Raw genomic sequence first — 11,393 nt, 5'->3', positions numbered from 1 at the left:
GGTAGATCATCAGATGATAATATAATACATCAGTTTGTGAAGGGATGATCTTCTATCAATCCATACAAATTACTATAATATATTTGTATCAATACGAAAGGCGATTTTCACAAGATATGGTTTAACATGGAACTATGCTTGTTCGATTATCTAGACGTCAATTTCAATTCATAAACTCATTGTTAAAATTGTTCACATGTTTAAGCGCGACTTTGTAATCTTAATCTGTCATAACATATGGTTGCGGATATTTTTTTTCTATCATAATATGTATATATATTCCTTTTCAAAAAATAATAATATGTATATATATTTATTTATTTATACGTTTTGTGTATTTTAAAAAAATTGTTTCTTTCTAAACGTATAATTTATTTCCTTCAGAAAGACATTTATATTGATTATTAATAGGAACAATTCGAGAGATTTTAGTCCGGAAAAAAATAGCTTATTTAAAAAGAAAAATGGGTTGCTAGCTCAGTTGGCCATCCCCGTTCCTCAAAGGTTTGACGCACTCCATGAGGTCTCAGGTTCGATTTTCCAATGATGCAATACTGTCACATCCCTTCTATCCGCTTCGGTTCCCTTGGTTGGTTCCTCATGAGGCTCACTAGTAGGCCAGCACGGTAACTTGTTCAACTAATATATTACGATGTTGAAACTCAACCTGTTGCTACGCTTCCAACTAATAAATGAGAAGAAAAAAAATCTCGATTGTTTTCTAAGAATAATTCTACATTGATACCCGAAATTCCCGGCTAGTATCCGACGAAAAATCTAGCGACTGAGAGTGGGGGTGTCTGGGTGGTAAAAGACTAAGATGAGTCCCCGCTCTCTCATGTGATATTTATCTCAGGATTTTCCCACGGGATGTACAGTAAAATTTCGATAAACTAATAGCTTTGGGACTGCTATCAATTTAGCGAAGTATTAATTTATCGATACAATAATAAATTATTAATATATATAAACATACCAAATTTAAATTTAAATATCCCAGGATTTTTCTACGAGATACGTAGGAGCTCAGCTTGTGGCTAAGCTTACGAGCAGCTTTTTGTAAACCAGGATATTTTCACGGAATACGTAGGAGTGAGCTGGTGGCTAGGCTTCTGAGCAGCTTTTTGTAAACCCTTTTCTCCAGTTTCAACTTATAAATAAGTTTATATTATTTAAGGAAAAATTCAAAAAGAAATGTATTATTTATGTAAATATATATATTTTTAACATTATAAGTTAAAATAATAAGCTGAATAACATGATAAAATCACTCCACTACCTCTAAGTTGACTACAAAAATTAGAGACGAAATCCAATATTATGTAAATATGGATAAGAAACAAAGAACTTTTGATTTTAACTTTAATAAGCTGCTAGATTGGCCAAAAAGTGTTGCAAATAAAAAAAATGTTGGAAAAAGGTTAACACTACTTCTCTCTCTTAGCAAGTGCTCGCAGTTCAACTAGCAGCGAGATTGAAATGCTGAATGATTCAGCGCTGAAAAATTAACCTTAGCGCTGAACGGTTCAGCTCTCACAAAAATCACAAAATCACATGGATCACAAAAATCACAAAATTCGATTTGACGGCTGAAATTTAAAGCATTGAAAAAGTGACCTTAGCGCTGAACGGTTCAGCACTCACAAAAACTCAAAAATCACACGGATCACAAAAATCACAAAATTCGATCTGACGACTGAAATTTAAAACGCTGAACCAAACAGCGCTAGGCAGTAGTCCCAGCTGATGTGGACTGCTAATCTAACTGCTAGATTAGCACCATAAAATTTAGGATGTGGACTGCTAATCTAACTGCTAGATTAGAAGACCATAGGGCTTAGCCTAAGATACCGTATTGTTATTAATTTAACACACCGACACAAATGAGAAAAAAATTATTAATTTATGGCGGGTTAATTTAGTGAAGTTCTATGGCATGTACGTAGCATACGGTCCATTGAGAATCACTCGTTCACTTGTGTGGGTTGGGGTATGAATCCGAATATTCATCTAAAGAAATGCCGACCGAATATTCCACGTGGCAGATATCACCTGCATATGTGTACGTGGTTGATACCCATTAGTTAGCGACAAATTAAAACATAATTGTTAGTTTAATTTTGAGATTCGTCGCCGAGAAAATCTCTCACTTCTCTGCATGTTCTGTCTCGTTTTCGGGAATCTAGGGTTTTAAATTTTATTCTGTTTTTTGTTTTATATCATAAACTGATTGGACTTTCCTTGTCGTGTTCTAAAACAAAATGTATCATCTAAATATATTTCAGTGTACAGACATACTTTAGATCTCCCTCTGTTCTTTCAGAAAGGATCCTCTGTTTTCTATTCGTAAAAACCCATCAGTGTAAGTTTTTCTTCACAGCTTTTTACAACTTTTGATCGAAACCCATAGAAATTTAAGCTTCATTTACACATTATTTGTCGTGATCTTGTTGTCCGCCAAGCCGAAGTATGTATATGTGCATATGTATAATTGTCTTAGCTTCCTAATTAAGATCGATGTAAATAAGAAGGTAGTTTTGTGATTCTCGATCACTGAATAAACTTTTCTGGTATTATATCCGGAAACAAAAGAAAAAGCTACTAAAATATTTGTTCTGATACATGGATTTCTTTGGAAGTAAGAATTATTTACGATAAAGTATTTATAAGAAGAATCATTTTTTCTGATTCAAAGAAGCTCGCTTTTGCTTTGATAGTTTCTTTACACAACAACTAGCACAAACCGCAATTTCTCTCTCTTTCTTTCTCTCCTTTGAGAAAGAAGTGAGAATCCGAATCAGAATTTGATCACTTTTGCTTTTGATTTGTTTGATTTTTTCAACATTCCATTTTCAGAGAATTTTCTATTGCCTTTGTTCGTTTGTTTTGTTTAATTCTCTTTCTTTCTTCACTGATAAAGAAGCAACTTCAAAATTGCAGGCAACTCAAATTTGAAGAAGAAAAACAGAACTCTCTGCATTTGTTATCAGATTATCGGAAATCGAAGAACACCATCATGGAGAGAGCATATGGTTATGAAACCACAGGAGTAGTACTATCTAGAGACCCGAAGCCGCGATTAAGGTGGACACCTGATCTTCATGATCGATTTGTCGATGCTGTCACACGGCTTGGAGGACCAGATAGTAAGAGCTCTAAATTCCTTCATTTTCCTACTACTGCACATTACTATTTCCCATTTAGGAGCAGCGTAATACTAGGTGTTGGGTTCTAATTGTAGAAATTGTAACGCTATTGAGGCCGTTCGACCTCGGATGGATGACATATGGGGCGCTCTTGAGGGAGGGTCACTGCAGAAGCTGACTACTCCCAATCTCATCTGGTTATTTATAGTATTAAAATGCTTTTTCTAAAGGAGTTGGATAATGTACACCCAGGAGTTGGGTTACTTGTAGGAGACACACTGTTCCTAGATTAGTGACACAAGTTTGTTAAAAATTGGGTTGACTACTGAAGAAAACGTTGACAACCTTTAGGAACAGCTGTTAATTATTAGGAATGGAAAGTTCGATTCACCTGCTGATCATGGTCATCTAGGCCCATCTTCATTTTGCATCGTCAGATTTTAGAGATGATTGACTGATCTATATACAAATTGTCGTTGCAAATGCTATATTGGTTTCGAGCTAAAACTTGCTGAAATAACATTTTGGCAAGATTCATCCTTGGTTGAATATGGAATGTCGTTGTGTTAGCCCTTTAAAATAGGGCTGTGACGCATTGCATAATTTGGATCTTAGTCGTTTGAGATGAAATCTGACCTTATTCTCCCTTCTTAATTATTTTGTTGGAATTTAACAGAGGCAACACCCAAATCAGTGTTAAGATTGATGGGACTCAAGGGATTGACATTATACCATTTGAAAAGCCATCTGCAGGTAGTTATATTTGATTTGATGTAATATGTTTTTTATTTTATTTTATTTTTAATAAACCCCAAGGAAGTCCTACCTATTATAGTAAGATAATTGTACCTTTGTTCGATAATGGCTTTTTTTGAGTAAAAAAAGATATTGAAAGAATTTGGTGTTTACGAGTTTCGAACTCAGGTAACTGGTATCATCACCTAATTATTTTATCACTATGCTAGAGTGGCCCCAAATAATTTATTCAATAATGCCATCATTAATCATTCGAGGGATATTTAATTTATCCTTGTAAGTTCTAATTGGCAGTAATCTATATATATTGATCATACCATAAATGCATTTGCGAATTATGCTAATTTTCTGCATGCGCATTGAAATGTAGAAATATAGGCTGGGAAAACAGGGAAAGAAGGAAAGCAATTTTGATCGAAACACAGATAGTGCGGGTGAGTTTTTCACCTTGAAGCTAGAAACAAATAACACAAAATTTTCTGGGGTTCCTTCAATTTAGTATTTTGGATTGATTATTAATTAATTTCAGGAAATTTAGATGGACATGGACATGGACATGCACATGCACATGCACCTATGCATTCACCATCAACAAGTAGTGGTGCTTCACTGGGAAATCATGAAGCGTATGTTTCTCTCTTTATCTGCCTTGCAAGCATCTAGATGCGTCAGAGCGGTTTTTAAGATCCTTAATTACTCTTTGTCGTGTATCAATACTTTAGTCGTGGCCGATCAAACAAAAGAAAGTACCTTAGTCGTCAATCCTCCAGATTTAAGTTTTAACGCTATATTCTTGTACTCTTATTTGAAACAGAGAAATCCCGTTCGCAGAAGCAATAAGGTACCAAATTGATGTACAAAGAAAACTACATGAGCAACTGGAGGTAATTAATTAATATATGTACTAGATATATATATAGTATCCCTACTATTATAATTTGTATGGATTTGATCGATATCCTATCCTGCCTTATTGAACATTGTATGTTTCACTAAAACAGGTTCAAAAGAAATTACAAATGAGAATTGAAGTACAAGGGAAGTATTTACAAGCAATATTAGACAAAGCTCAAACAAACCTGTCATTAGACACGAATTCAACAAGGAATTTCGATGCAACAAAAACTCAACTTACAAACTTCAATCTAGCTTTATCAGGGTTAATGGATAACATGGTTGAACAAGAAAACCAACAAGTGATTGCAGAACAACATAATTTAACTAGTAATAGTGATGCTTTATTATTGAACGATACTGAAATTAGTAGGAATCAAAATTCAGGTTTTCAGTTATATAGAGAAGGAGATCAGGAAGAGATCAATAAGAAAGACCAACAAGTAAAGATAAAAGTCGAAGGTGGTTCGCTTCATTTTGATCTTAACATAAACGGAAATTACGAGTTTTTTAGAGCAAAAGGAAATGAGCTCGATTTGAAGATGCAGCCACAAATGTGATAAAAAGTTTGGTTTAGAGATTTACTTATGCTCTTGTTCCATCGTAGAACTTTGTATTTTTGGGATAGTTTTCTTATTTCAATTCTATAATTTGTCAGAAATATGTATAATAATACATTACTGTGTGTTAAAGTCTTATATACCTGTCCGTTCAGGCCAATATATTTATTATAAATCTGAAATCTATTCAAATTCCTGGTTGAATATTGATGACATTAATTACTGGAATTATATTCCATGTTTTATACTCGAGGTGATCTGTGCAGTGATTACTTGAATAATAATTGCTTGAAGTAACGTGTGAACAATTCAAATTACAAATAGATTCATGTGGCCTAATTTTTGAACGAGCGCATAGGGATTTGAGGAGAGTGAAAATCGTAGTCGAATTTATTCTATATGTATTTCTAATTCGGACTAAAATTTACATATCTATATGTATTTCTAACTCGGACTAAAATTTACATATCAAACTGCTCTCTCTATATATTAGGTATCACCCCGTCATAATCCCTTCCATCCAAGTCCCAATTGTTCTCGACTGTCATTTGTTCATAGCAGGGGCATTTTTTTTCTAGTACAATTTCTATGGAGCAAAAGATCACCGATATGCCTATGCCTTTGTGATGGTCCATATTTTACGGACCAAAAAGTAATAAGTAATTTTATATAATCCGATTTTGATTCATGTCATTCGTCTGTAGTTACTAAATAACATGACAACTAAATTTTAGTTTTATTTTTATTTTTTTTGTGTTTTAACTGGGTTTATTTTAATATTAAAACGATCAACCATGTTTTATATTTTATAATGTCACACGATTTATGGCATCACGGAATTAACATAGTCTTTTATTACTCATCAATACCCACCACCACCACAAAAACCGTTTGATGCCGTTATTTCTCCACCACCACTCAGTGACTAAGGCTGCACATGGGCCGGTGCGGTCCAGGTTTCTTATGAACCCGGTATTTGTATTTGGAGTTGACTGGTACCTTATTATGAGGACTTGTACATGTACTTGTACCTGGAGTTATACATGTTCTTGTAAGACCGGTACCGGTTTTTTAACCTGAATTTCAGGAGATGGTAGGATTTTCACCTCTCTCTCGCACCATCTCCTCTTTCTCTCCTCCTCCCTCACCCTAAAACAAACAATGAGAAACCTGAACCTCTTGTTTCCGAAAACACCATTCGTTTGAAACGATGGATTTTAAATTACTAGTAGATGTGATTGAGACGAAGAAGGAATCGATTAATGAAGCTTTTAAAAATAAACCTGTTATAGGGGCTCCAAGCTTTTGGTTTTGAGGGCTCCTATAGATTCAAGTGTCCCAAATGTGGATAAGGGTATATTTCACCCACAATAAAAAAAACAAGAAGAAGATATTCTTGAATAATTAACCCAAAGCTAAAAACTAAACCTAAACCTAATCCTCTCATTTTTCTCCATTGTCTCCTCTTCTTCTTACTTTTTATTTTGTTTCTTCAACCACGATTCTCCGCAAGTAATTATTTCAATTAGGTAATTACTTCATCGATTCTCTGCAAGTAATTATTTAAATTAGGTAATTACTTCATCGATTCTCCGTAAGTAATTACTTCAATTAGGTAAGAATCGAAAACCCACCCTTTTTTGTTGCTTTTGATCGCATAAATAAGTTAGATTTGATCAAATTAGGATTTTGAAATAGTTTCAGAATAACTTACGGTTGGGAAGTATTGGTTTTCCAAACCGTAAAAAAATTATACGGTTGGGAAAATATGAACTCCAAACCGTATTTTAACCTGGGTTTTTTTATGGTTGGGAGTTCGAACCGTATACGGTAGTTACGGTTGGGAAAATATAAACTCCCAACCGTATTTTAACCTAGGTTTTTTACGGTTGGAAGTACCAACCATATATGGTAGTTACGGTTGGGAAAATTGAAGACTCCCAAATGTATGTTAAATTAAAAAAAAAGAAGAAGTTAGATTTTGATTTTGATTTTCAAACCCTAACTATAAACTAGTCTAACTTAATTACTAATCATACTAAATTTAGTTAATCTAGTTATTAGCACTAACTAATGGAAGATATTACCATTAACAAAATTAATAGGTTAAGGGGTTTTGTTGATTAATATTTCATGACTCTCTATATTGTCATCTTATAAGCCCCTAAAAACCTAAGTTTGGAGCCCCTATAATAGGTTTTTTTAAAAATGGTGGAGATTCAGTTAGGGTTTCAAAGAATCAACAGATGGGTTTGAATCGAGAAGATGAAGATGATGCAGGTATCTCGAGAAGATGATGAAACCCATGAAATTAAGTTAGGGTTTGAGATGAATTCGATATTGGTGGCAATTTGATGGGGAAATTGATGAGGATTAGGGTTTCTTCTACAGGAATTGGTGGTGGTTGATGCACGGTTTAAAGCTGTTGTTGGTGGTTGTTGCAGGAGATATATAAGAGAAATGGAATATGTCTGGTGTTGTTAGGTCTAGTGAATAAATAGAACAAATCAATGATTTCAAGAACCATCAACTCCCATTGGCAAGAATCAAGAAGATCATGAAAGCAGATGAAGATGTACGGATGATATCAGCCGAAGCACCAATCTTGTTCTCTAAAGCATGCGAACTATTCATACTTGAGCTTATTATACGTTCATGGTTACATACTGAAGAAAACAAGAGAAGAACATTACAGAATAATGATATTTCCGCTGTTATTACTAGGACTGATATTTTTGGTTTTCAGAAGAATGATTCCTTGTAGAGATCTAAATTCGTGAAGATTGTTGGTTTTCATTAGTTATTGTGATTTTTAGGGTATGACAACACCGTGCTGCGTGTGAATGAATTGCAGGTGGATGATTAAGAAAGATGAAGAAGAAGAACTGAGGACTGATTTGGTTCAGTAGAACATTAGAAAAAAAGGAAATCAAGGATAATATCTTTCGGGAATTTTGGTCCGGTACACACCAGTAATCTAGAAGAACCAGTCCTTGTACCTCCTGTTTGAGGGTGAAAACGGTTGCTGCTATTGTTGGTAATTTCGTGTGTGTGGATGAGAAACGAGTCTAGACCCTAAACAATGTACTGCACGGGAGTATTTTTGATTCAAGAGATCAATCTGTACAAATCTGGCCTAAACCAAGAAATGGGCGTTCCAGGCTTGGTCTTAGGGAGGGAAACGAAGAAAGTGTAGATACCAGAATAATTGATTCTGGAGGTGTGGTGGTTTACGACTTGTATCAGAAAGTTTAACTGGATAGCTGAATGAAAAAGCTATCAGGTGGTTTCTGGATACTGTATTGCTCTCCTGACCAAAACTTGTTGTCAGTGTGATTCGAACCTGATAAGCATGTAAAATGCTACATTTTATACCCCTATTTATATTAGCTAGGATACAATATTTTAGTTGCTAATACTATTTTAGTGCTTTTGTAGAAAGTACAAGTGAATTCGATCATCCAGCGAATAAACAGCAAAATGTGAGACTTAATGGTGTTTGCGACGAAAATTCAAAATGTGGTTGGCCTGGTATTTCCATATTTCAGCAACCACAATGATGAAATGTGGTTGGCCTGGTATTTCCATGTATCAGCAACCACAATGATCAAATATGCTGGCCTGGTATTTCTATATATCAGCAGCACTTATTATACTGGTCTGGTATTTCTATATATCAGCAGCACTTATTATGTTGGTCTGGTATCTCCATATATATCAGTAGCATAGAATTATTTCACAGCCGAGGTCACAATGGGCAGACAAGTTTTAATTTGCTCTTCAATTAATGCATGGTGAAGCGAGTCGTCAGTACACTAATGCCATATAAGACTTTATTATTGTTAGCATAAGAATGGAAGAATATCACCTCCATGACCACGTGCAAATGAAGTGCAAATGAAGAAAAAGGAAAGATTAGCATATCTTGTCCTTACATAAGTTCTCTTACTATATATATATAAAGAATATGAAGGAATATTTGAGATCAAATTACGTCATTTGTGAAAATACAATTAAGGTGGCCCCAGCACATGCAAGAAAATATCATGCTTTTTAAATGAAATTAAATCATTTCCTTGGTGGTTTCATATACTATGGAAAGTGGATATTCGCTGATACTTTACAATGTTTCGTCATATTACGACACGCGGTACAATATTATTGGGCGGATTGTATTTCATGACATGTGGCAGACTTCTATTGGGAGGTGATGTGGCGACGACGTGAATTTATCTGTGGGCTATATTTATGTGTTGTTTCAAAATGAAAAAGGGGGAGGCGGCGGCAGAGCCGTCGACAAAGAGAAGAGGCGACAAGGGTTTGGTGTATTTGAGTTTTCTTTTCTCATGGTTTGCTAAGTTGTTTGTTAGGGTTTAGATTGAAGCCAATTTATTTATATGAACTCTACGATGATATTTCTAATAATGATTCATTGATTAGTGATTTCTCTTCATATAGCTTGGTGTTTATATCGATTATGTGATTTTCTTGATTACTTATACTTTTCAATTGATATAGCGTTCTTGGTTAAATTCTTTGACGCAATATGCTTTAGGATTGATATGTAATACTTTAGAATCATTACCCGTGAAGCGAAGGAAATTACAGCGGAGAAACCATATTTTAGAATTTAAACATATTATCTTCCGAGACATGAGATTGATTTCGAAATTTGTCTTGAGTAATAAATAGAGATTAGTCGAGTTTATATGATTGAATTGGTGGAAATCGAAAACCTTAACAACCCGTTACCCATTTTGTTTATTGTTAGAATGATTTATTATTTTATTTTGTCCCGAATATCTGAAAAATTGTAAAAAATAACCTTATTAATTTGTTAGTTTTTGGTATTAGTTAGTAGTAGTATTATCACACTCCTCATGGGAACGACCTGTACTTGCCATTGTTCTACTAGTTAGACGATGTGCAGAACCCAGCACGTTGAGTGCGTTAGGTGAATGCTCCACCTTTGAGACATGGTTGATGTGTTGAGTGTTTTCGTGGAAAACATGTAGCACTTTGCTACGTGTGGCAAGTTAGGATCAAGAGGCTTGCCGCAGGTAAATAGCATATGATGCTAGTAGGATCGGCTGGTCGCCTAAAAGTTGCCACAAGTCTTTCAGTTTGGTGGAAAACTTGGATAGCTGAGACTGCATCTCATGGGGAAAGGTAGCCGTTGATTATGGCTACCTTCCGTTGGCGCATGACAATGGCACAATGGCGCCTTGGTGTATGCCAGTGGCAATAAGGCATGGCTTGGCATTGCTCGTGCATTCCAGTGACACGGTAGACTAGATGGCATAGTTTGTGCATGCCAGCTACATGATGGTGTAAGTGGAGTCGTAGCCATGGCCACTGGATTTAGGCGGCTGGTCGCCTAAAAGTTGCCAAAAGTCTTTCAGTTTGGTGGCAAACTTGGATGGCTGAGATTGCATCTCATGGGGAAGGGTAGCCGTTAATTATGGCTACCTTCCGTTGGCGCCTGACAATGGCACAGTGGCGCCTTGGTGTATGCCAGTGGCAATGCGACATGGCTTGGCATGGTTTGTGCATGTGCGATTGGCATGCTTTTGGCATGCCATTTGACATGTGCGCCTGGCATGCGCGTTTGGCATGTTTGGCATGCTTTTTGGCATGTGCGCCTGACATGCGTGTTTGGCATGCGTGTTTGGAATGTGCGCCTGGCATGCACGTTTGGCGTGTGCGCCTGTCATGTTTGTTTTTGGCATGTTTGGCATGCCATTTGCATGTTGGCGTGGTTTTGGGAAGCCAACTTGGTATGGTAACCTCTTGACACAATTTCCACCCTTTTTAAAGTTGTGGCAGGTTTAGAGCAACCTGATTGGTCAATGAAAGTAGGGAGCCGGCCAAGCATGGGGGTGGCTACCCTTTTGGTGCGCGTGGAAGGTTTAATGCGACCTGATTGGTCAATGGGGAGTGGTTACGGAAAGTACGGGCCCGGCCATAACTTATGTGCATGTGACGAGTTTAAGGCGACCTGATTGAATAGGGCCGGTTTAGGATGGGGCGTGGCCGA

The 11,393-nt window shown here is 36.0% G+C and overlaps 1 protein-coding gene across 2 annotated transcripts; it reads left to right on the top strand.

Moving 5' to 3' along the window:
• Positions 1–2,180: 2,180 nt before the first annotated feature.
• LOC113304898 (myb family transcription factor PHL11-like) lies at positions 2,181–5,494 on the top strand. Of its 2 annotated transcripts, none has more exons than XM_026554022.1 (7): positions 2,181–2,362; positions 2,941–3,146; positions 3,823–3,899; positions 4,273–4,336; positions 4,441–4,528; positions 4,717–4,786; positions 4,904–5,494. In XM_026554022.1, exons 2-7 carry the CDS (start codon positions 3,017–3,019, stop codon positions 5,354–5,356), a joined length of 882 nt encoding a protein of 293 aa, XP_026409807.1. In that variant the 5' UTR covers positions 2,181–2,362; positions 2,941–3,016; the 3' UTR covers positions 5,357–5,494. The 2 variants fall into 2 exon arrangements, with proteins under 2 accessions (XP_026409807.1, XP_026409806.1); XM_026554021.1 differs by having other exon boundaries at positions 2,183–2,362; positions 4,432–4,528.
• The last annotated feature ends 5,899 nt before the right edge of the window (positions 5,495–11,393 follow it).

The sequence above is a fragment of the Papaver somniferum genome, chromosome 8, assembly GCF_003573695.1.
Source record: "Papaver somniferum cultivar HN1 chromosome 8, ASM357369v1, whole genome shotgun sequence".
Taxonomy (NCBI): Eukaryota; Viridiplantae; Streptophyta; class Magnoliopsida; order Ranunculales; family Papaveraceae; genus Papaver; species Papaver somniferum.
This window is presented reverse-complemented; position numbering and strand designations above follow the sequence as displayed.

Excerpts from the sequence above, each read along its gene's own strand:
- LOC113304898 (XM_026554021.1), top strand. The coding sequence starts at position 3,017 with ATGGAGAGAGCATATGGTTATGAAACCACAGGAGTAGTACTATCTAGA. Across the intron at positions 4,529-4,716 it reads TCACTGGGAAATCATGAAGC|AGAAATCCCGTTCGCAGAAG; the intron begins GTATGTTTCTCT and ends TATTTGAAACAG. Across the intron at positions 4,787-4,903 it reads AACTACATGAGCAACTGGAG|GTTCAAAAGAAATTACAAAT; the intron begins GTAATTAATTAA and ends TCACTAAAACAG.